At 34.0% G+C, this 19602-nt stretch overlaps 4 protein-coding genes across 5 annotated transcripts in view; 1 reads left to right on the forward strand and 3 right to left on the reverse strand.

The window, feature by feature from the left end:
* Window positions 1–353, reverse strand: part of LOC111705763 (uncharacterized) — a 10296-nt gene extending 9943 nt beyond the window's left edge. The window contains exon 1 of the mRNA XM_023478413.1: window positions 114–353. Coding sequence (XP_023334181.1) covers window positions 114–337 — 224 coding nt within the window. The 5' untranslated portion in view covers window positions 338–353. The remainder of the gene's footprint in view (window positions 1–113) is intronic.
* Window positions 342–11019, reverse strand: LOC111705762 (tRNA pseudouridine(38/39) synthase). Its single transcript, XM_023478412.1, has 15 exons — window positions 10464–11019; window positions 10177–10243; window positions 7457–7610; window positions 7188–7237; window positions 6480–6581; window positions 5965–6034; window positions 5540–5634; window positions 4148–4274; window positions 3124–3244; window positions 2557–2658; window positions 2401–2504; window positions 2072–2137; window positions 1051–1098; window positions 940–984; window positions 342–453 (listed from the first exon to the last, which is right to left on the reverse strand). The coding sequence occupies exons 1-15, from the start codon at window positions 10537–10539 to the stop codon at window positions 361–363; spliced, it is 1320 nt and encodes a 439-aa protein (XP_023334180.1). The 5' UTR covers window positions 10540–11019; the 3' UTR covers window positions 342–360.
* Window positions 8670–9356, forward strand: LOC111705764 (uncharacterized). Its single transcript, XM_023478414.1, has 2 exons — window positions 8670–8870; window positions 8940–9356. Exons 1-2 carry the CDS (start codon window positions 8832–8834, stop codon window positions 9306–9308), a joined length of 408 nt encoding a protein of 135 aa, XP_023334182.1. The 5' UTR covers window positions 8670–8831; the 3' UTR covers window positions 9309–9356.
* A 121-nt stretch (window positions 11020–11140) lies between the features above and the next one.
* Window positions 11141–19569, reverse strand: LOC111705766 (zinc finger and BTB domain-containing protein 24). 2 transcript variants are annotated; one of them, XM_023478416.1, is made up of 10 exons: window positions 19049–19569; window positions 17693–17816; window positions 17111–17267; window positions 16225–16327; window positions 15315–15613; window positions 14214–14575; window positions 13704–13861; window positions 12624–12724; window positions 12084–12260; window positions 11141–11804 (listed from the first exon to the last, which is right to left on the reverse strand). In XM_023478416.1, the coding sequence occupies exons 1-10, from the start codon at window positions 19433–19435 to the stop codon at window positions 11543–11545; spliced, it is 2130 nt and encodes a 709-aa protein (XP_023334184.1). In that variant the 5' UTR covers window positions 19436–19569; the 3' UTR covers window positions 11141–11542. The 2 variants fall into 2 exon arrangements, 1 of the variants encoding a protein (XP_023334184.1); XR_002766076.1 differs by lacking the exon at window positions 11141–11804 and adding an exon at window positions 12334–12415 and having other exon boundaries at window positions 12172–12260.
* Between the last annotated feature and the right edge of the window lie 33 nt (window positions 19570–19602).

Here is a 19602-nt window from a genome sequence, read left to right on the forward strand (position 1 = left end):
CCCCCGGAGGGAGTCTGCGGTGTGGGGTATTGCCCTCAAGAGGAAAAAGGTCCAAGCAAGATTTACCATTCAACGTCAAACTCAATCTCTTAAAAGGGTTTTTAATAACTTGCCTTCTGTTCTTCAGTAGTTCCCTGGCCTCCTCGCTAATCTGCTGTTTCTGGCTGGCTCCCTTGATATAGTAATTCCTTCCTCGAGCCATTCCCCGTCTTTGCTCCTTCACGGAGGACGCACACTGCTTTGTTAGCGAAAACAGCTGAAGGAAGGACGCACATTGCTCCGGAAGGACGGAAAACTGTGCAGGAATCACCTTTAATCTTCCCGCCAGGGTTAACATTGTATCTGAAAATAATCCTTTGTTTAATCAATGTCCAGTTTACGTCGCTTAGCCACGGTCACGATTTTATCCTCAAGACTGGGACACTTCGGCATCTTCAACAATGGAGTATATACCTGAAAAAAAGATGATTAGTTAATTTCACTTTCAACAGAAAAAGATATTTCCATTGATGATTTCCAATTGTAGTTTCTCTTTAGTTTATGAAACAGATATAAGTAAGGAAATAGAGCGGATTTAAGAGTTTTCAGATAGAAAAACGAAGATATCTACATCATTATTTCTCAGATAAATTGCTTAAATGGTACTGTTGGGAATACTTAAAATAGGGAGTCACTTTAATGCAATAACTCATTATTTATGATTTCATGGCTTTTAATATTAATTTATAAAAGGTTTACATTGGGCTGAAATTACACTTTGAGGCAAAATCGATTTTTGGCATCAAATTCAGGCATATAAGAGAAATTTTCCCGTTAGGCTTGATTTCTCATTCAAAGGGAAAAAAACCCAGAATCATGAAAAGTCTAGCAGCGGAAAGAGACGAGAAGGGTCAAAATTTGCTATGGGGGGGGGGATAATCAATAGAAATAGTAATTTACCTTCTCTTTCTTGAACACAAAAAGAGGATCAACTTGTGCATGAACCTAAAAACATAATCATGCAAAATTACAGTTTACAGATCTTTTTATAAATTAAATTTTTTAATTTACCGGTGTTTGAGCATGTTTCTCTAGGTCTTCAAGACAACTTCGAATCATCTAAAAAGTAATAAAAATAACCGCTTCGCCTTATTTTTAGATTCTCTACTCCCTTTTACTCCATTTGTATATCAACTCCATTTATATATCAACTCCATTTGTATATCAACTCCAGTAATGTATCAACTCCATTTGTATATCAACTCCAGTAATGTATGAACTCCATTTGCATATCAACTCCATTTATAAATCAACTCCATTTGTATATCAACTCTATTTATATAATATATATTAACTCCATTTGTATTTCAACTCCGTTTACAAATTAACTCCATTTACAAATCAACTCCATTTGTATATCAACTCCATTTGTATATCAACTCCATTTGTATATCAACTCCATTTGTATATCAACTCCATTTGTATATCAACTCCATTTGTATATCAACTTCATTTGTATATCAATTCCATTTGTATATAAATTCCATTTAAATATCAACTCCATTTGTATATCAACTCCATTTGTAAATCTACTTCATTTGTTTATCCACTACATTTGTATGTAAACTCCATTTATAAATCAACTCCATTTGTATATCAACTCCATTTGTATATCAACTCCATTTATATATAAACTCCATTTGTATATCAACTCCATTTGTATCTAAACTCCATTTATATATCAACTCCATTTGTATCTAAACTCCATTTATATATCAACTCCATTTGTATATAAACTCCATTTGTATATAAACTTCGTTTATATATCAACTTCATTTATTTATCAACTCCCTTCATCTCTATTATCTCCCTGTAAATTCTTGAAACTCCCTATAACTCCCACTTATCCTTAAAACTCTCGTTAACTTCCGGTCACTACCTTTATTTACCGCGACCTCCCTCTAACTATCTAAAACTCCCATAACTCCCTGAAACTCCATTTAAGTACATATATCATTATTATCTAACTATATCTAACTATATCGTTATTATCTGACTATATTCAACTCCGCTGAACTCCCTGAAATCTGACCTGAGATTTAACGTTAGTCTCGACCCACATCTTCTGAAAGGTCCTCAGCACGAACCCCAGGGACAACTACAAGTACAAGATGGAGTTTGTGACGAGATTAAACAAAATACTTTAACCAAATAAAAAATATGTAAATATAAAAACAAACAAATAGCTAAAAACAGACAAATGTAAATTTACTCTAGGCACCAAGATTTACACTTAGTATCTTATTTATTTCCAAGTATGAGGAGTTAGGACGCACAAAATAGAAAACAAATTTCTTCGTTTTTAAAAGTAATTTAATTAAAACATTGTAATTAACGCATACAAATAGTAATAGTAAATACCTGATCATAATTCCACTCCACTCCATCGTAATCACAGCTGAACAGATTTAAAGGATAATCGGCGGCCATGCCGTATGCCGGCCGCTGAGGATTTTTTTCCACATCTAATAAAAAAATATAAAAGCTTAAGTTCTTTCTCCAAATTTTGTTTCTAACCTAGAAGTTCTTTGACGACGCTTGGATCTTCCTTTCCTTCTCCTATGAGGAAGAGAACTGAGACTATGAGTCTGATTTGATGCCATAGATACGCTTTACCAACTGGACAGGAGTAAATAAAATAAAATATGTTTCATTTTTTAGAAGTCTTTAATTTCTCATTAATTTGCTGTGTCGCCTCCACATTTTAAAGAATAAAGAAGTGTCTAATTTTATCAGTTTTGAAGTATGAATGGTTTAATTAAGGATTGTCTAATTAAGAATCCATGAAAGGGTTAATTCATGAAAAATTTAAATTTGTTTATGAAATATAGATTTTAAACTTTAAATTACAAGAAATTACCAGAAACCCCCCTATATAAAAAGTGTATAGCCTTTCATTTTATAAAGGGTAACCCACAAAGGTCGAGATTTTAGACTGAGACTTTAGTGTTCCTGTTGTATCTTTCTTGTATAGTACGATAGTAAACTTAAAATTCTTAGCTTAGCTAGGCCAGGAATTGCTTTATATGTCTAATCTAATCAAAATTATTATAATCATCAATTATATTTGATTTTCTCCCGTTCCTATTGTGAGGACACACATGTCGTAGGGGCTGTCCTTGTCTTTGTCCTCTTTAAGGACGCAGGACACACTTAGTGCGTCAACACGCCGCGTGTAGCTTACAACACCGTTATTCACGTCCATCTAAAGAGTTGTATGCTACGCTACCATAATAAATTGTCTACAGGGTGTCCCATTAAATATGAGGATTAAGTCCTCGTCTTTATTCTACGCGGGATTTTTTTTATTAACATAACTTTATTTTTTTCCCAGTTAAAACAATTATCACCGAAATAAGTCTCTAATTTTCAACATGTGGTCAACCTTTTTTTCACCTTCAAAATTGACGGACATTCTGGGAATTTGTTGAAAGTTCAAATAAGTAAAAATGAACACAATGTTCAAATGTTAAAATACCAATTTTAAATATAAAACAGGGGAAGACTAGATTTTGGCGATTATACAGTCCGTAAAATATCTTTTTTAAGCACTCGTTCGTCATTTCTTAACTATTGGAAACCAAAGAAGATTTTTAAGTTACCAATTAGTTCCCATGTTTAGTTGGACACCCTATAGAGTTAGTTTGTTTTGAAATTACTTAATTCATGTTTATTGGCATACAATTACAAATAAGTATAATTAATAATAAATTTACCGCACTAAATACAGCTAGATCCTGGGACAAAAATATTGAATAGAAAGAAGTGATTCAACTGCGTAAAGTAAGTTGAACCACTTTTCTTGTGCGCCGCTCGATCAAGTGCAAGAGAATTTGTTCAACTTAGTCTAAGTAGTTCAACTACTTTTCACTAGTAGTTCAACTGCACAGGCTAATTTCAACCATTTTTTCTCATGGGCTGGTTCTAGTTCAAGAGAAGTTGTTCAACTCTGTAATTAAGTAGTTCAACTACTTCCCGGTATTCATTAAAACTAGTCCTTGGTAAAGAAGTTTCGTTTATCTTTAGTTTTCCTCTTAGGGTTGTCTTTTGAACGAGTGCACAGTTTGAAGTCTGTTATGAACAAATGTCTGATTGTTTTAGGACATACCTTGCAAAAATTTCTGAAGTCATGTGATCCAACGAGGTTTTGACCTCCGTCCTCCATTCTCTGGAGGTCCAACAATCCCCGGGGGAAAAAGTATTTGTATGTTCTACTCTGGCAGTCAAATCTTGCACTACGGTACATAGGAAAATAAGATCGAGTATTTTTAAATTATGACTCTTGCACTACGGTACATAATAAAAAAATATTCTTAACTGAAGTCTTTTAAAATAATATCTTGCAGGTACATGGAAAATAAAATCAAGTATTTTTAACTTAAAACTCTCCGTTTCCGTTGGAAAAAAGATCCAATATGTTTAACTTAAGTCTCTCAAAGTAAGTCTCTCAAAGTAAGTCAAAGTAAGTCTCTCAAAGTACTTAGGAACATAGAAAATAAGATCAAGTATTTTTAACAAATGACTCGTAAAATAAAATCTCGCAATACGGTACATTGAAAAATAAGATCAAGTATTTTTCACTTATGGCTTTAAAATAATATCTTGCACTACGGTACACGGAAAATAAGATTAAGTAATATTGACTGATGACTCATAAAACAATATCTTGCAGTAGGAAAATAAGATTAAGTAAAATTGACTGATGACTCTTAAAATAATATCACGGTACACGGAAAATAAGATTAAGTAATATTGACTGATGACTCATAAAACAATATCTTGCAGTACGGTACACGGAAAATAAGATTAAGTAAAATTGACTGATGACTCTTAAAATAATATCACGGTACACGGAAAATAAGATTCAGTAATATTGACTGATGACTCTTAAAATAATATCTTGCACTAAGGTACACGGAAAATAAGATTAAGTAAAATTGACTGATGACTCTTAAAATAACATCTTGCACTACGGTACACGGAAAATAAGATTAAGTAAAATTGACTAATGACTCTAAAAAAATATCTTGCACTACGGTACACGGAAAATACGAGTAAGTATTATTGACTGATGACTCTTAAAAAATATCTTGCACTACGGTACACGGAAAATAAGATTAAGTAATATTGACTGATGACTCTTAAAATAAAATCTTGCACTATGGTACACAGATGCACAAGATAAGATTTTTTTTAACATCTGACTCTAGAAAGAAAATGTTACATTGGGAAATAAGATCAAGTTTTTTTTTAACTTAAAACTGTCCAAATCAAATCTTACGCTACGGTAAATAAGAAAATAAAATCAAGTTTTTATATATTTGACTCTCAAAATAAAATTTTACACTTTGGCCAATTGGTGGCAGCTTTCTATGAGGTAGCGTCTAATGAGTAAATATTTTAAAGTATGGCATTTTAAATATTTCTATTTTTAGAAAAAATAGACTTTGAAATAATTTATTTATTTAAATCGACACTTTGTTACTAATTTTCCTGATCCCTAAAGCTGACGGTGTTGGTTGGAGCCCAGGCTGTAACCTTGATGTTGTCAGGTAGATTCCGGTTCAAGATATGGCAGTAATCTATCTCTGTATCCTAGATATGTTCAAGATATGACAGTAATCTATCTCTGTATCCTAGATATGTTCAAGATATGACAATAATCTATCTCTGCATCTAGATAGGTTCAAGATATGACAGTAATCTATCTCTGCATCTAGATAGGTTCACGATATGACAAAGTACTATCCAAGTCTATCCAAGTCTATCCAAGTCTATCCAAGTCTATCCAATTCTATCCAAGTCTATCCAAGTCTATTCAAGTCAATCCAAGTCTATCCAAGTCTATCCAAGTCTATCCAAGTCTATCCAAGTCAATCCAAGTCTATCCAAGTCTATCCAAGTCAATCCAATTCTAATTTTTACCTTTATATTGGTGTGTGAACCAGTATAACTGTCTTGTGCATACACACCCTCCCCTTCGGCCAAGTTTGTTCTATGACAGAATTTTTTTCATCAAACTTAGTTTTTATCTACTTCCTTGCGCCTACTCTTTTGCTCCTTTGCTCACTCGCTCACTTGCTCAATCGATCATTTGCTAACTTGCTATAACTTGCTCACTTACTCACATGCTCCTTTGCTCCCTTGCTCCCTTGCTCACTTGCTCACTTGCTCACTTGCTCAACTTGCTCACTTGCTCACTTGCTCACTTGCTCACTTGCTCACTTGCTCACTTGCTCACTTGCTCACTTGCTCACTTGCTCACTTGCTCACTTGCTCACTTACTCACATGCTCCTTTGCTCCCTTGCTCCCTTGCTCACTTGCTCACTTGCTCACTTGCTCAACTTGCTCACTTGCTCACTTGCTCACTTGCTCACTTGCTCACTTGCTCACTTGCTCACTTGCTCACTTACTTACACGTTTGCTTAGTTCTTACTACCTTATATCCAAGGATACAACTTGACTAAAAGCTGACACTCCTCTATCTGTTCTGCCGCATCTATGGTAGTTACTCTGTTCTCTGCTTTCTATCAGCTTGGTCCTGAAATATTATATAGGAAAAAATCTAGCAAACACAGGAAAGGTTTTTTATTTAACCTTAGTAAATACTTAAAGGGACTGTAAAGGAAAATTTAAAGGGGAAATAGGCGGAAAACTTATCATTTTTGCTCTTGATCGCGACCTATGAAAGTTATATCTAATGTTCCTGTCACGAGAAATTGATATAAAACTGTGTTAAAATTATACGAAAATTCATATATATATATAAACAATTTTGCATAGAAATAGTAGGTTTAAACAGATCATATTCAGCAAATATGCAACCAATCTGAAAATAAAGATATCCCAGAGAAACCTAATTGGAACTTAGATTTTCTCCAATTATTATAATTTTTATTTAATTTTTAATAGATATAATGGATGATATTATTTATGAGTCCGTATTACGTCACAAGTGCTCCCGCCAAAAAGAGTGTAGTACACTGGTTAAGTGATACAGACAGAGACACGTGACCACTTTTATTTATATTTAAAACTTAAAGGTACTGTAGGCTGGCCTTCCAACTCCAAGTGACAAGTACCATTCATTATTGTCAAGAAGTGCGGGGGGAAAAGAGGCGAGTGGTAAAAGAAAAAAGCCACTAACCTATGTAGAGCTGCGAAAAGTTCTGATTCTATAGTTTTACCAGAGTCCTCCTTTAAACAATATTTATAAACAATGTTTGGAGTGAAATAAAAAAGAAAAATGAGGAATCAACATATCTAAAAGGTTTTCTTTAAAAAAGCTTTAACTGATTGAAAAAATGTGTTTTATTTATAATCATTCCACACTAAATCTAAATTTTAATGAAATACATCAGGGCATTAAAGCTTTAAATTAAAAAAAAAGACAAAAAGTATTTTATGAGTCCTGACCTGTACTGCAAAACCGTGGTAGTCCCATCCAAAATAACATATTTTGAGTAAAACATGTCGTCTCTTATAGTTAGAAAAATCAAACTTTCTTTCTTTCTTCGCAGCATTCAGGGCAACAGGGAGATCAGAGTTACTGTTCTTTGCGATCACATTTCTAGGAAAAATTTTCATTTACAGACGTTAAGTGCTCCTCCAATTAAAGAGAGTTATGTCAGAGCCACAACGGTACCACATTGCATTTTATTTGGGTAGTTATATGGAAGAAATTATCGTTTTTTTATTTTAAATCACGTTGCATTCTGTCAGTTTCTTCATTGTCTAAGCAGCATAAATCCACATAACACTTTTAAAACCACAATTGAAAAAAGTTCATTTGAAGGTAGAAAAATATGGGTATCTCATTCATCCTTGCTCAGAGAAATGTTTGTTAATCGTACATGCAACTCTGTAGATGGGGGTCACTTGAGATTAAGTAGACAGTCCCTTTAACGAGGAACATAACAAAATCTAAACATTGTAAACAATGGTGAAGAAGGCCAAAATGATGAATAATTAAGATTCTTTTTAATTATAAAAAATTTTCAAAATCTACGAATATGTAGATTTAAATCTTTTTTAACTTTAATAATTTATTTTAATTTAGTTTTACAATATTTTTAAATATATATATGACATCAGATGAAATTTATTCTGTTTTGTAGTATTACTAAATCTTTAGTTTTCTTGTTGCGCAACCGGGAATGTCTGACAGTTGATCAAGCTGTTTTATGGTAGGAGGAGGGTAGAGAGGCAGAGTAGAATAAAAAGGGTTTTTGCAATTGTTCCTTTATTTTGAGATTTCTATATTTCTTGATTTAAATCTATTTAGTTAATAGATCACTAGGCAGAGTTGTAAGTCAAATTTATGCAACATTATTAGAACGACTTTTTAACATCGTAGCTCCTTTAGTTTTGCTTTTACTTACAAGTATAAGAAAAGGAAATTTATTTGAGTTATGATTGAAAACCTTTAAGATTTTAATCCAGTCCAATTTAGTTTAGTTTAAGGCGTTTCATGTACTTTAAAATGGGCATATAAAGAATCTAAAATTATACCTTTTTCATATTTTTTTAATTTCCATCTTTATCAACGATTTTGTACATTTGGTATTTTTTTTACATTTATATACAGACTCATTTTCTCTGGCTGTGACCGTAGGAATTACAACGGTCAACTTAATGTTCCTAGAAGGGACTTCAATATAGAGGGCCAGGGCGTGCCAAAGGTGGAGAAGGGTTGAAGTCGGCATCTCTGTACAAGTAACTAAGGGAGGGGGGACTGGGTGCGTATCAATTGTGTGATCACCAGTATGGTTCTACCAAGCAAACCCTCAACATGTTTTTAAGGATCATTTTGATAACTATAGTATTCCAGGTAAGATTTTTTTTGGTTTATCATGAAAATAAAAATGTGTAAAATGATTTTGAACTACTTAATATTTAGGTTGCTGAGAAAGCTGGAGCCCCTCAGTACCCATTTTATACTCCTTTTGTCCCGTTTGCGCCGTTTCGTCCGTTGGATTTCTCAAACTTCTTCAGCTTTTTCAGACCGGCCTTCGTGTACTACGATAGACCATCCACCAACTACGTTAAACGGCCCGCCAGCAGCATAGTTAATAGCGGATCTAACGCAACTCCTTATGTAAGCAGCAGTTTTTCTGGCGGGGGTGTTGCGACTAGCAGTTTAAGCAGCAATAATGGTGGTGGTGGAAGCAGCCATCAAGAAAGCTGCTCCTATTCCTGTTCTAATGGGAAATGTGTAAAAAGGTGTAAAAAATGCCATGATGGAGTGTGTACCGACATCAGTAACTAAAGAAAGATTTGAAACCAATATTTTGAAATAAAGAATTTTGTTTTAGAATTTTAGAACTTATTTTAGATAGCGTCTTCTAATAATCATGGGTGAGTGGGTTGTTCAAAGGAAAAAATAAACAACAAAACTAAACTTAGCTATAGTGTCCATATATCAAAAATAGAAACCGTAAAATACCATAACGAACCTGAGGGAGATAAAATAATTAACCTTTTAACCTAATGTTTAAACTATGGACTAAAAAAACTATTTGTGTAGAAGAGAGAAAATTTTTTGGATGTCTTCCGACATAACTTTATTAAAATAAATGACACGACACTTTCCTGAGGACAAAACGGATATTCATTTTAAATGAACATGTTAAAATCTGTTGGTTTCACATCTTTCCGAAAAACAAAAAAAAACTTTTTCAACAAAAAACTTCATGTCAAAATCTTCTCAGAAAAAAAATAACATGTCCAAATTTCTCAATTCAATATAAATCCGACGAAACTCTTCTTAGAAAAAAAACTGAATGTTCAAATCTCATGATTTAGTATCTCTAGGCTAAAATTGTATGACATGTAAACTTTAGTCTTCTGGTTAAAAACATGTTAAAAATCTATGACAATGAAAAAGTATCATTAATTATTATTTTCTAACAAAACACTAATTATGATGAAATAATTATTATTGATATGTTATAAAATAATAACTACGATCAATTCTGCAACCTGAAGATTTCAGACTTGGACTCCCAATCATTTAAGTTCCATAATATTAACCTCTGAACATTGCATCATTTTCTTGGTACAGACACGACCATCAGAAATAGTCCCAAATATAGTATGTTGAGACGTTTAAAATAATTATAGCTTATAATTTCTACCTGAGTTGTTGAACATGAACCTCTAGAGATATTATTTTCTGAATTAGTTCATCTCGAGATAAATCCTCTAAATCAATCTTAGTTAATAATAATCAACTAAAACAATTTTGATTAATAATAATTAACCTAAGCAATCTTGATTTATAATATGCAACGAAAACTTATGAGGGTTTCTTTTTTGTGGCACTTATTGCATGATTTTTCTTCTTCAAAATCTCAACTTGATCCTTCCAACATGAGAGTAGAAAATCATGACTTAAAACTTAAAAGATCTTAACAAATATTCCCTAGGTTGGTTCGTATCTTTTTCTGTTTGAGCTGCAACGGGTCTAATTTAAACTCATTAATTTTAGATTCGCTCATTTTAGTTCTGAAATATGTAAATTTATTAGATTTATTTTGATATTTTTATCACAGATTTGGTATCATCTTCTGCATCTTCAGAATTAACTTAGGAACAATTAAAAAACTGTAAACCGCCCACCAGAGGTTTCTATCATGATTATTTCAAAACTGTTCATTCATTTCATCCTCTTCCTATCCTCCCCCAAACAGTCTTCCGGGAATATTCTACCATTTATTAATGACAATTTAAATGTATTAAAACAAAATTTTCAAATGCTAACTCTGTGATGGCGTCAAAATAACATTATAATTACACCAAAAGCTATAGAATAATGTGCAAGAATAAAGATAAAATAGCTTTTATTTATAGGTGTTTTTTTCAACAAACCTTGGAATGACTCTGACCTTTTTAGGAATAGCTTTTTGCTAAAAAGTAGACAAATAAAAAATATTCTCCATAAAATGTAAATTCTAAAAAACATCGTGCATTGTAACATTTTCTTTCTTGTTATTAGCTATTGAGATATTTTCTTTCTTGTTATTAGCTATTGAGATATTTTAAAAATCTCTATTATAACCTAATGTTTTTTAAACCTTAGGGTTTTATTTTTACAAGCGCTACATATTTGAAATACATGTAGATTATAGATCGAAAGATAATCAATTTTCTTTAATTTGAGCCTAGCGCAAATGGCCTTTAATTGTTGTACTGTTGAGTAGGATGAGAAGTAACATAAACATGGTAGTCAGGAGGAAATTAAAAATCCCTATTCTGTATCTGGTTTCATGAACTGCTGGGTAGGATGGGTACTGGGTAGTAACATAAACATGGTAGTCAGGAGGAAATCAACTATCCCTACTCTGTATCTGGTTTCATGAACTGCTGGGTAGGATGGGTAGTAACATAAACATGATAGGTTGGAGGGTAATCAACAATCTCTACTCTGTATCTGGTTTCATGAACTGCTGGGTAGGATGGGTAGTAACATAAACATGGTAGTCAGGAGGAAATTAACTATCCCTACTCTGTATCTGGTTTCATGAACTGCTGGGTAGGCTGGGTAGTAACATAAACATGATAAGTAGGAACAAGTTCTCCAAGTGCTGTGACCTCCCCTGCGAGGCTGGTAAACTCATCTGTCCCTAGGGATCCGTCCTCAAACCTCTGCTCCGGTATATATGGTTTAACCAGCTGGTGGATTTGAAGGTTGGGTTGGGTCAGGATATTCTCCTGTAGGACGGATACTTTGGCTTCTCCGCTGCATCTGCCTGATTTAATATGCCTAAAATAGGTCCAAAATTAATAACAAGAAGAATAACGTCGGGTTTTTTACCCAAAAATGCAAATATATTTAATATAAATTTTTTAACATTAACCCAAAGGACATTGCATCCAATTTGCCATCTAAATTCTGAATTGCATTCTGACCAACGCGGTTTAGGTCTCCACCCCTGGAAGAGAAGGATGAACGGCTTTCTAAGATGGGGGGGGGATTGAATATCAACGGACGAGCAAGGGGGAAATGATTTTTCGACAAAAAATTATACCCCTGAACTTTTACCTATAAAGAGAAGTTTTCCGCCCCATCTGTTGATGACAATGAGGACAGCTGTACTTGACTTTCTCATGAACTGCTTGAATGTGAATCTGCAGTTGATGCTTTAAAGGAAATCCTTTATCACATAAATCACAGGTATAGGGCTGGACTCCGTCAGTGGGATGCTTTCGCAGCGTGTGTCTACATAAAATAAGTTTATATCAGAAAAGGATAAATTTTGTCTTTTATGAGTAAAAGTTTAAAAATAAATTACTTTGAACTTTTGTGAACGCAATTCTAATTAACCCTACAATTGAGAGTGCCGTCAAGGATTTAATATACCTTGGAATCCAATTCTAGATGAAAGAGCATCGTCATTATTCTATTTCAGATTAGTTAAATATAGACAATTATTACTTTCCAGTAGATACAGAATAAATATATCATACATCACTCAAAAAAGAACTCGATATGCATAGCAGCGAAGCTTTGATATGAAAAACAACTTTGTAGTTTGTAAATATATATTTTTTAAGCGTACAACTTCTTTATGTGTGCTGCTACCTGTATAAGTAAAGAGGAGATGTAAATGCTGCTCCACACACCTGGCAGTTATATTTTGCTGCTCCGTGACTAAAGGAATGCTGCTTCAGAGTACCATGATCCTAAATAAATCAGATTATTTATTAATAATATTTTTTATTTGTTCCCAGATTAGTATATTTTAAGTGATTTCCTTACTGCTGTTTTAAAAACTTTTGTATTTTACAGTCGTCGTCGTATATATCAATACAATGAAGACGACTTTCGATTTATCAAGGCCTGTTGAAGATTGCAACCCTTGTAGGAAAATCATTATATAGAACACATTTCTCTGAGTGCAATGAAAAAGTTAGAGGTCTCACCGAGATTTGAACTCGGATCGCTGGATTCAGAGTCCAGAGTGCCAAGCTTTGTAACAGCATGGATAAACATAAGAATGAAAAAAAAGAGAAGCTGTCAATTAACAGCTTCTCTTTGTTTTCTTGTCAACTTGTTATTTTATAAAGATTGTTAGAAATTAAAATTTTAATAGTAAAGTCGTCTTCATTGTATTGATATAAACGCCGACCACTGTTTACAACATCATTAGTGAAAATGACCCAACAATAGCAGAGTCTCTAAATATGTAAATACAGGGTTACCCACAGAGGATGAGATATTACAGACAACAACTGTACGGAATATGATTGTTCTTTATTCCAACATGTCTGTTTACTCGCAACTGTAAACTTATTTCTTTTGGTCAAATATGAAACGCAGGGAGCCAAGTTCAACATTCAGATCACAGTATTAGAAGAGTTTCAGGTCGTCATTTAAGACTCATCCTTTGTAATCCTGTATCCTGTATCCTGTATGTATGTCATTGTATAAATATGTAACATAAAGCTGGCCAAACTTTAACACTTTAGAGTTTAGAGGGATTTAACAATCCAAAAATTTCATTTGCCACCATCGGTAACATAGGACAGGTGGCATATCCATAAAAATTAATATTTTCTCAGCGGGAGGTCGTTTATATATTAGTCTATTTTCAAAACCCACAGCAAATTCAGACACTGCATCTAGTAAACAATACAATTTGATTTTAAAAACAAAACCAACCTTAAAATTCTTCCCACAGGTTTCACAGACAAACGGTAATACTGTGTTGGCGTCGTGCCTTGCTCTGTGTCTATTCAAGTTCCCTTTAGTATTAAACACAGCACTGCAGATATCACAGGGAAACATTCTCGCTTCCCCCGCAGAGCTATGTCTCAGTTCTTTAAACAAGGAATCATGATATTTTAAACTTAAAAAATAAAAAAGCTTGGCTTTACAAAACTTTTGCAATTCAATTGAAGGCCTAGCAGTCAATCAATTAATCAATCAATGGCGTTTGATCTTAAAGCCATACTTCAGATTTAGAGACCAACGGAGATTAGCACACAAATTAAATAATGAACTTGAATTTTTTAATTAAAGAAAATGTTATTCATAGTTCTCCTAAATATTTAATAAATGCTCAACCTTCGCCCAGATTTGTTGGACTCCAACCCCCTCTCTCTAAATAAATCCACAGCTAGATTCTTGGCTAGTTTATTGTCAAAATAAACATGTATTATGATCCCTTTCCTTTGTGTTTCCTTAAGTTATTCCTCTGATTACACGAATATCCGCAAAGATCACAAACAAAGGGTTTCTCCCCAGTGTGGGTTCTCATGTGTATTGTTAACCTAGTCTTTTCACTAAACTTTCTTTCACACTGATCACATTCAAATCTTTTATTGTGCACCGCGTTAATATGCTTATTCCGAAGACGAATCGTAGAAAATCTTTCATCACAGAAATCACATAAGAATATTTTCTCCTGTACTGATGCATGGAGTAGGAGTTGGTGGTTTTTGCAGTTCTCCAAGGTCTTGAACGGGTCGGAGTAAGTACAACCCGGAAACCTGCAGAAATACTCTCCGTCCTGCTCCTCATAATGCTCAAACCTAGATGGTACTTATTTTAAAGATTAAAGACGTAATTTCAAGTGAGCTTTCAATTTTAGAGTGGCATATCCGATTCACAACAGTGGAACTTTATCTGATAAAGGATAATTTTCTACAAACAAAATGGATATCACTGACATCGATAATCAGACACAGATTTTAAAGATACTCTCCCTTGTGTACCCTCTGTTGTGTACTCTCCCTTGTGCACCCTCTGTTGTGTACTCTCCCTTGTGTACCCTCCCTTGTGTACCCTCCCTTGTGTACCCTCTGTTGTGTACTTTCCCTTGTGTACCCTCCCTTGTGTACCCTCCCATGTGTACCCTCTGTTGTGTACTCTCCCTTGTGTACCCTCTGTTGTGTACCCTCTGTTGTGTACTCTCTGTTGTGTACTCTCTGTTGTGTACTCTCCCTTGTGTACCCTCCCTTGTGTACTCTCCTTAGTGTACTCTCCCTAGTGTACCCTCCCTTGTTAACCCTCGGGACATACCACTCTTTAAATAAAGGGTAATTTTCGTATCTATATTTGTAAGGAGATCAGAGCTGGGAACTTTTGAATTATGGATATCGGGATTAATGCTTGATCCACTCTTTTTCTTAATCTCGAGATTAAATAATGCTTGTTCTCCTCATGTTATTAATCTCCAGGTTAATTAACAGGTCGGGATTAAGGATATCTCATTCTAAAGTTTTCAGCTCAGATTATGTTTCTCCGGGCAAAAAAAAGAAGGTTTCCTACTTGAATACTACAGAAGGTTTCTTTTCAAAATCTTGATCCTCCTCCGGATCCTGGATCCGATCCTGTTTTCTCCGCTTTCTCTTCAACCTCTCCGAGGGATCCGGAGGTTCTCTAACCTCCTCTTCATCATCTCTTTCCTCAATCCCACCTTCATCTCCTCCTTCTTCTCCTTCTCCTCCTTCAAGGTTAGTCTCTGTTCTCTGCAGGTTGTTTGTATTGGAAGTACATATTTCTTCATGTCTCTCGAAAGATTTTGCGTAAATAAATGTTTTGTTGCAGAACGGACACTGGAAACTGCCCTGAAAAAAGTTGCGTTAAAATCAAAATTTATGATCATGATTTCCAAGATGTTTTATTTTAAAAGACTGTCTGTCTACATATTTTTAAGTGACCTTAAATTACTCTGTAAAAACATGAGTAACAATAAGAAAGACATTGTAGATTGGTATCTTGAAGAAACCAACATCGAAAAATATTTATTTCCAGATAGAGAAACATGGATTTCTCCATAATTTTATCGCATAAAATGGACTTGTAACTTTTGAAATTTAGGGTAACATGTTATTACGTCCAGTCTTTGTAGGGAAATATTTTTATTTTATAAAATTTAGTCACTAATAATTATTAAATTTTTCTTCTATTATGATTAAGGAGGGTGGAACTCTTATTAGAAGTGGAAACTGCATATTAATACATCAAACTTATCGATAATTTAGGGTAATTTATTTTTAAAAATGTTCTTTGAACCCCTCCCCTCGCTTCTTCTTTCTGAGAAAAAACCCAACCTCATCGCCCGTCACTATCTAATATCATCTATCCAAGAATAGTATATTCAAAGTTGCTTTAATCAGAAGAAAACTACAGGAAAAGATATAACCGAATTAAGATAATATTTAACTGAATCATTTACCTGAGTTTTGCTTCTGTTCTCTCTGGTATCGGAGCTAAGATTGATGGAGTCAGGTTCATCCGAGTCCCGGGATACCACGGGGTGGAGAATATCCTTCCCCAACCTGGAGACAGGGGTAAATATTTTCCAAATGATTAAAATTTACAACTTTGTGAAGTGCCCAACGTTGCCCATGGAATTTTTAAAAAAATAATTTTTAAAAATATTTCGATTTAAAAAAAATTAGAATTTTTTAAGCATTTGTTACCCCCGGGGTACTCAATGGCTCCCTCGAAAACTTTCAGCCAATTCGATCCAACCGTTTGACCAGCTATAGCTAAAATACATAAATACATATTGTGTTGTTTTACCCTCAATTTACCCCCAAAACCTAAATTTAATTCAGCAGTAAATTTTTTTTAAGTGTTCCACAAACATTTTTTTTCCCCAAAATTTTATTTTTTTTCTTTAAAAATATTTTTTAACTTACAGACAGAGCGTCCCTTATCATATTGGATTATCTCCAAGCTTTAACGCCAAAATACGAACACAGCACTCGAAAAACCTAGTACTTTCTGAATACAGATATTTTTAAGTAAAATATTTAAAGAGTGTTGTGTGTAAAGGGAAAGGTGCGAGGAATGTTTAACCCGGATGATATAATAAATGCCTCTACCTGTATTTATGAGAGTGTTGTGTGAAGGGGAAGGGGTGAGGAATGTTTAACCCGGATGATATAATAAATGCCTCTACCTGTATTTATGAGAGTGTTGTGTGAAGGGGAAGAGGCGAGGAATGTTTAACCCGGATGATATAATAAATGCCTCTACCTGTATTTATGAGAGTGTTGTGTGAAGGGGAAGGGGTGAGGAATGTTTAACCCGGAGGATATAATAAATGCCTCTACCTGTATTTATCCTCGGATCGAACTACAAAGTCTTCTTGTCTCATGTCAAGTATTTTACAAACATCTCGGACCTGGCTGATGTTTGATAGACCTAGTCCTCCCACCCAACCCCGGTATACAAGGTCTAGTACTAGGTCTAGAACTGCTCCAGGCACATCTAAAACAACAAGCCTCAAATTTTCATTACAGGGATATATATTACCTTTATATAAAAGGGAAATATATTTTCTTCACAAATCCCACCCAATCTTGAATGATAGGCATGATTTTTAGGAGTTTATTTCCTGAAAGGGGAAAAATGATTTTTATTGGAAAATCAATCAATTTTGGGAAAGTATCATTTAGAATAAAAAAAAAAGATTTTTTTAAATACTTATTTTTTAAATTTAAATTTTAACAATATTCTATATATAATTGAATAAAAGCGGATGCGATATAGAAAAAAGTAATTTTTAGAAAATCACGTGTTTAGAAAATTTCGAAGAACGTAATGTTGAATTTTTATCTTTTCGGGAAATTATGTACATAAAAATAAATATCATTTTCAACAAACAAAAATGCACTCCAATAAAGTTTACTGACCTGGTAGGATAACCGCAACATCTTCCTCATCTTGATTCTGTTTCAGAATAGAGCAGAGTAGATGGGACAGTCGGGATAGCATGATCCTATGAGCTTCCCTATACACTCCATCCTTCCCATAAACCTGAAATAGTATTCTTTATAAAAGAAGATGGGATAGTAGGATCCTATGAGCTTCCCTATACACTCCATCCTTCCCATAAACTTGAAATAGTATTCTTTATAAGAGAAGATGGGATAGTAGGATCCTATGAGCTTCCCTATACACTCAATTCTTTCAATAACCCTTAAATAGTATCTATACATATAAAGTTGTGATCTCTGTTTGTTTGTTTGTCCGCTAATTATTAAGGAACCCCTGGACCCATTTGCCTTAAAGTTTGATTGGGAAACTCGGGAGAGTCACGGGAATGTTCTTAGCTTGGTTATGAGATTCTAAATTGAGTGGGTTGACTATTAAAATCGACCAAGTGCGGGTAAACGCCGGGTTCCCAAGCTTATTCTTTATAAGAGTAGATGGGACCGATAGAATAACGTGATTACACTCCATTCTTCCCATAGACAAAAAAAGAGCAGATGCCGGGTATATATTTCATATCTATATTGTACGAAGACAAAGAGAGAAAATGAAAAATTAAACTTACACTGCTATAGGAACTGAGTTTTTGCCACAACTCACAAGTTAAGATTATCTAATCCTTATTTCTTTTAAACCTGAGACGGAATTTAAAGAATTTGAGTCGCGGTTTATATCCGCTAAAACCCGGTTTAAATTAAGCGCCGGCATAAATCTGGAAACATTTGATACAATTTTAAGTGGAACCAGCAATATTTAAACCGCGGCTTAAATTTAAACCGCCGCTCAAATTCTTTAAATTCGGCCTCTGATTGTGTAAACCTTTGAACTTTCAAACTTTGACTTGTTCATCTAACAGAATTCAAAGCTTCAAATATCAAAGGTCTACAACATCGGATTGCCAAGATATAGGAATAAGAAAATTAAGAGATTGTTGCAAAAATTCAGTTCCCTTTTCCCTCTTCGTAATACTTTTTAATTCATTCCAGATAAAGATTGACTAGTGAATTAACTAGAAAAATTTAAAATTCAGTTCCCTTTTCCCTCTTCGTAATACTTTTTAATTCATTCCAGATAAAGATTGACTAGTGAATTGACTAGTAATATTTAAAAGCGAAGGAAAAGTATTAAATTATTTTATTTGTGGGGGGAAAAACGTGTTAAAGGATATAAAAATGTCTTTTCGGCTTACGTCCCTTTCTTCATTTATTTTCCCTTTTAGCTTAGAAATTAGTTTCGTCCCTTCTGTTTGCATGTTTTGAGACATACTCCATGTTTACCTTTATATCAGGGCCTTGTTTAGAATCTATCCAGAGAAACTGATCCCGTTGAAAATCCCTTCTGCTCTTCTCTTCCTTCTCAATATTGTGAATAGAAACATCAGCTTGTTTGGGCAAATTTAAGCCATTTCCTTGTACAGGCGCGACTTTCTCTACGGGCAGGGCATCCATCACGTGTGAGGACACGACATCCTCCAACTGTACGGGCGCGACTTCCACTTGTACCGGCGTGCTGTACAAAGGATCTACATCTTCCCTTATTTTCACTCCACTAATTTCTTCTTGGGTCAAATCAAAATCCTCGAAAGGTTTATTTTGGTCATCAATATTTTCTTGAATAAATTTATCATCGTTTTCTATTCCTCCCATCTCATCTCCGGATTCCATTTTTTCTTAAAATAAAATACAAAATAGTGTTGATTCTTTGATTGTTTATTGATTCAACGACCACTGAAAATATTTGGTGAAAAATATACATCTTTTAAAAAGAATAAACAGGTTTGCAATTAAAAAAGACTTGTNGCAATAGATTCAGAAACAATTATTTTCAATGG

Source organism: Eurytemora carolleeae, unplaced genomic scaffold (assembly GCF_000591075.1).
Source record: "Eurytemora carolleeae unplaced genomic scaffold, Eaff_2.0 scaffold578, whole genome shotgun sequence".
NCBI classification, from domain to species: domain Eukaryota; kingdom Metazoa; phylum Arthropoda; class Copepoda; order Calanoida; family Temoridae; genus Eurytemora; species Eurytemora carolleeae.

Coding starts and splice junctions, on each gene's coding strand:
- LOC111705764 (XM_023478414.1), top strand. CDS start 8,832: ATGTTTTTAAGGATCATTTTGATAACTATAGTATTCCAG. Junction 8,871..8,939: donor TGATAACTATAGTATTCCAG/GTAAGATTTTTT, acceptor CTTAATATTTAG/GTTGCTGAGAAAGCTGGAGC.
- LOC111705762 (XM_023478412.1), bottom strand. CDS start 10,539: ATGAGCGAATCTAAAATTAATGAGTTTAAATTAGACCCGTTGCAGCTC. Junction 4,275..5,539: donor ACCAACACCGTCAGCTTTAG/GGATCAGGAAAA, acceptor TATGTACCGTAG/TGCAAGATTTGACTGCCAGA. Junction 985..1,050: donor AGAAACATGCTCAAACACCG/GTAAATTAAAAA, acceptor TTATGTTTTTAG/GTTCATGCACAAGTTGATCC.
- LOC111705766 (XM_023478416.1), bottom strand. CDS start 19,435: ATGGAATCCGGAGATGAGATGGGAGGAATAGAAAACGATGATAAATTT. Junction 13,862..14,213: donor TAACTTAAGGAAACACAAAG/GAAAGGGATCAT, acceptor CCTTGTTTAAAG/AACTGAGACATAGCTCTGCG. Junction 11,805..12,083: donor CGGAAAACTTCTCTTTATAG/GTAAAAGTTCAG, acceptor GACCTATTTTAG/GCATATTAAATCAGGCAGAT.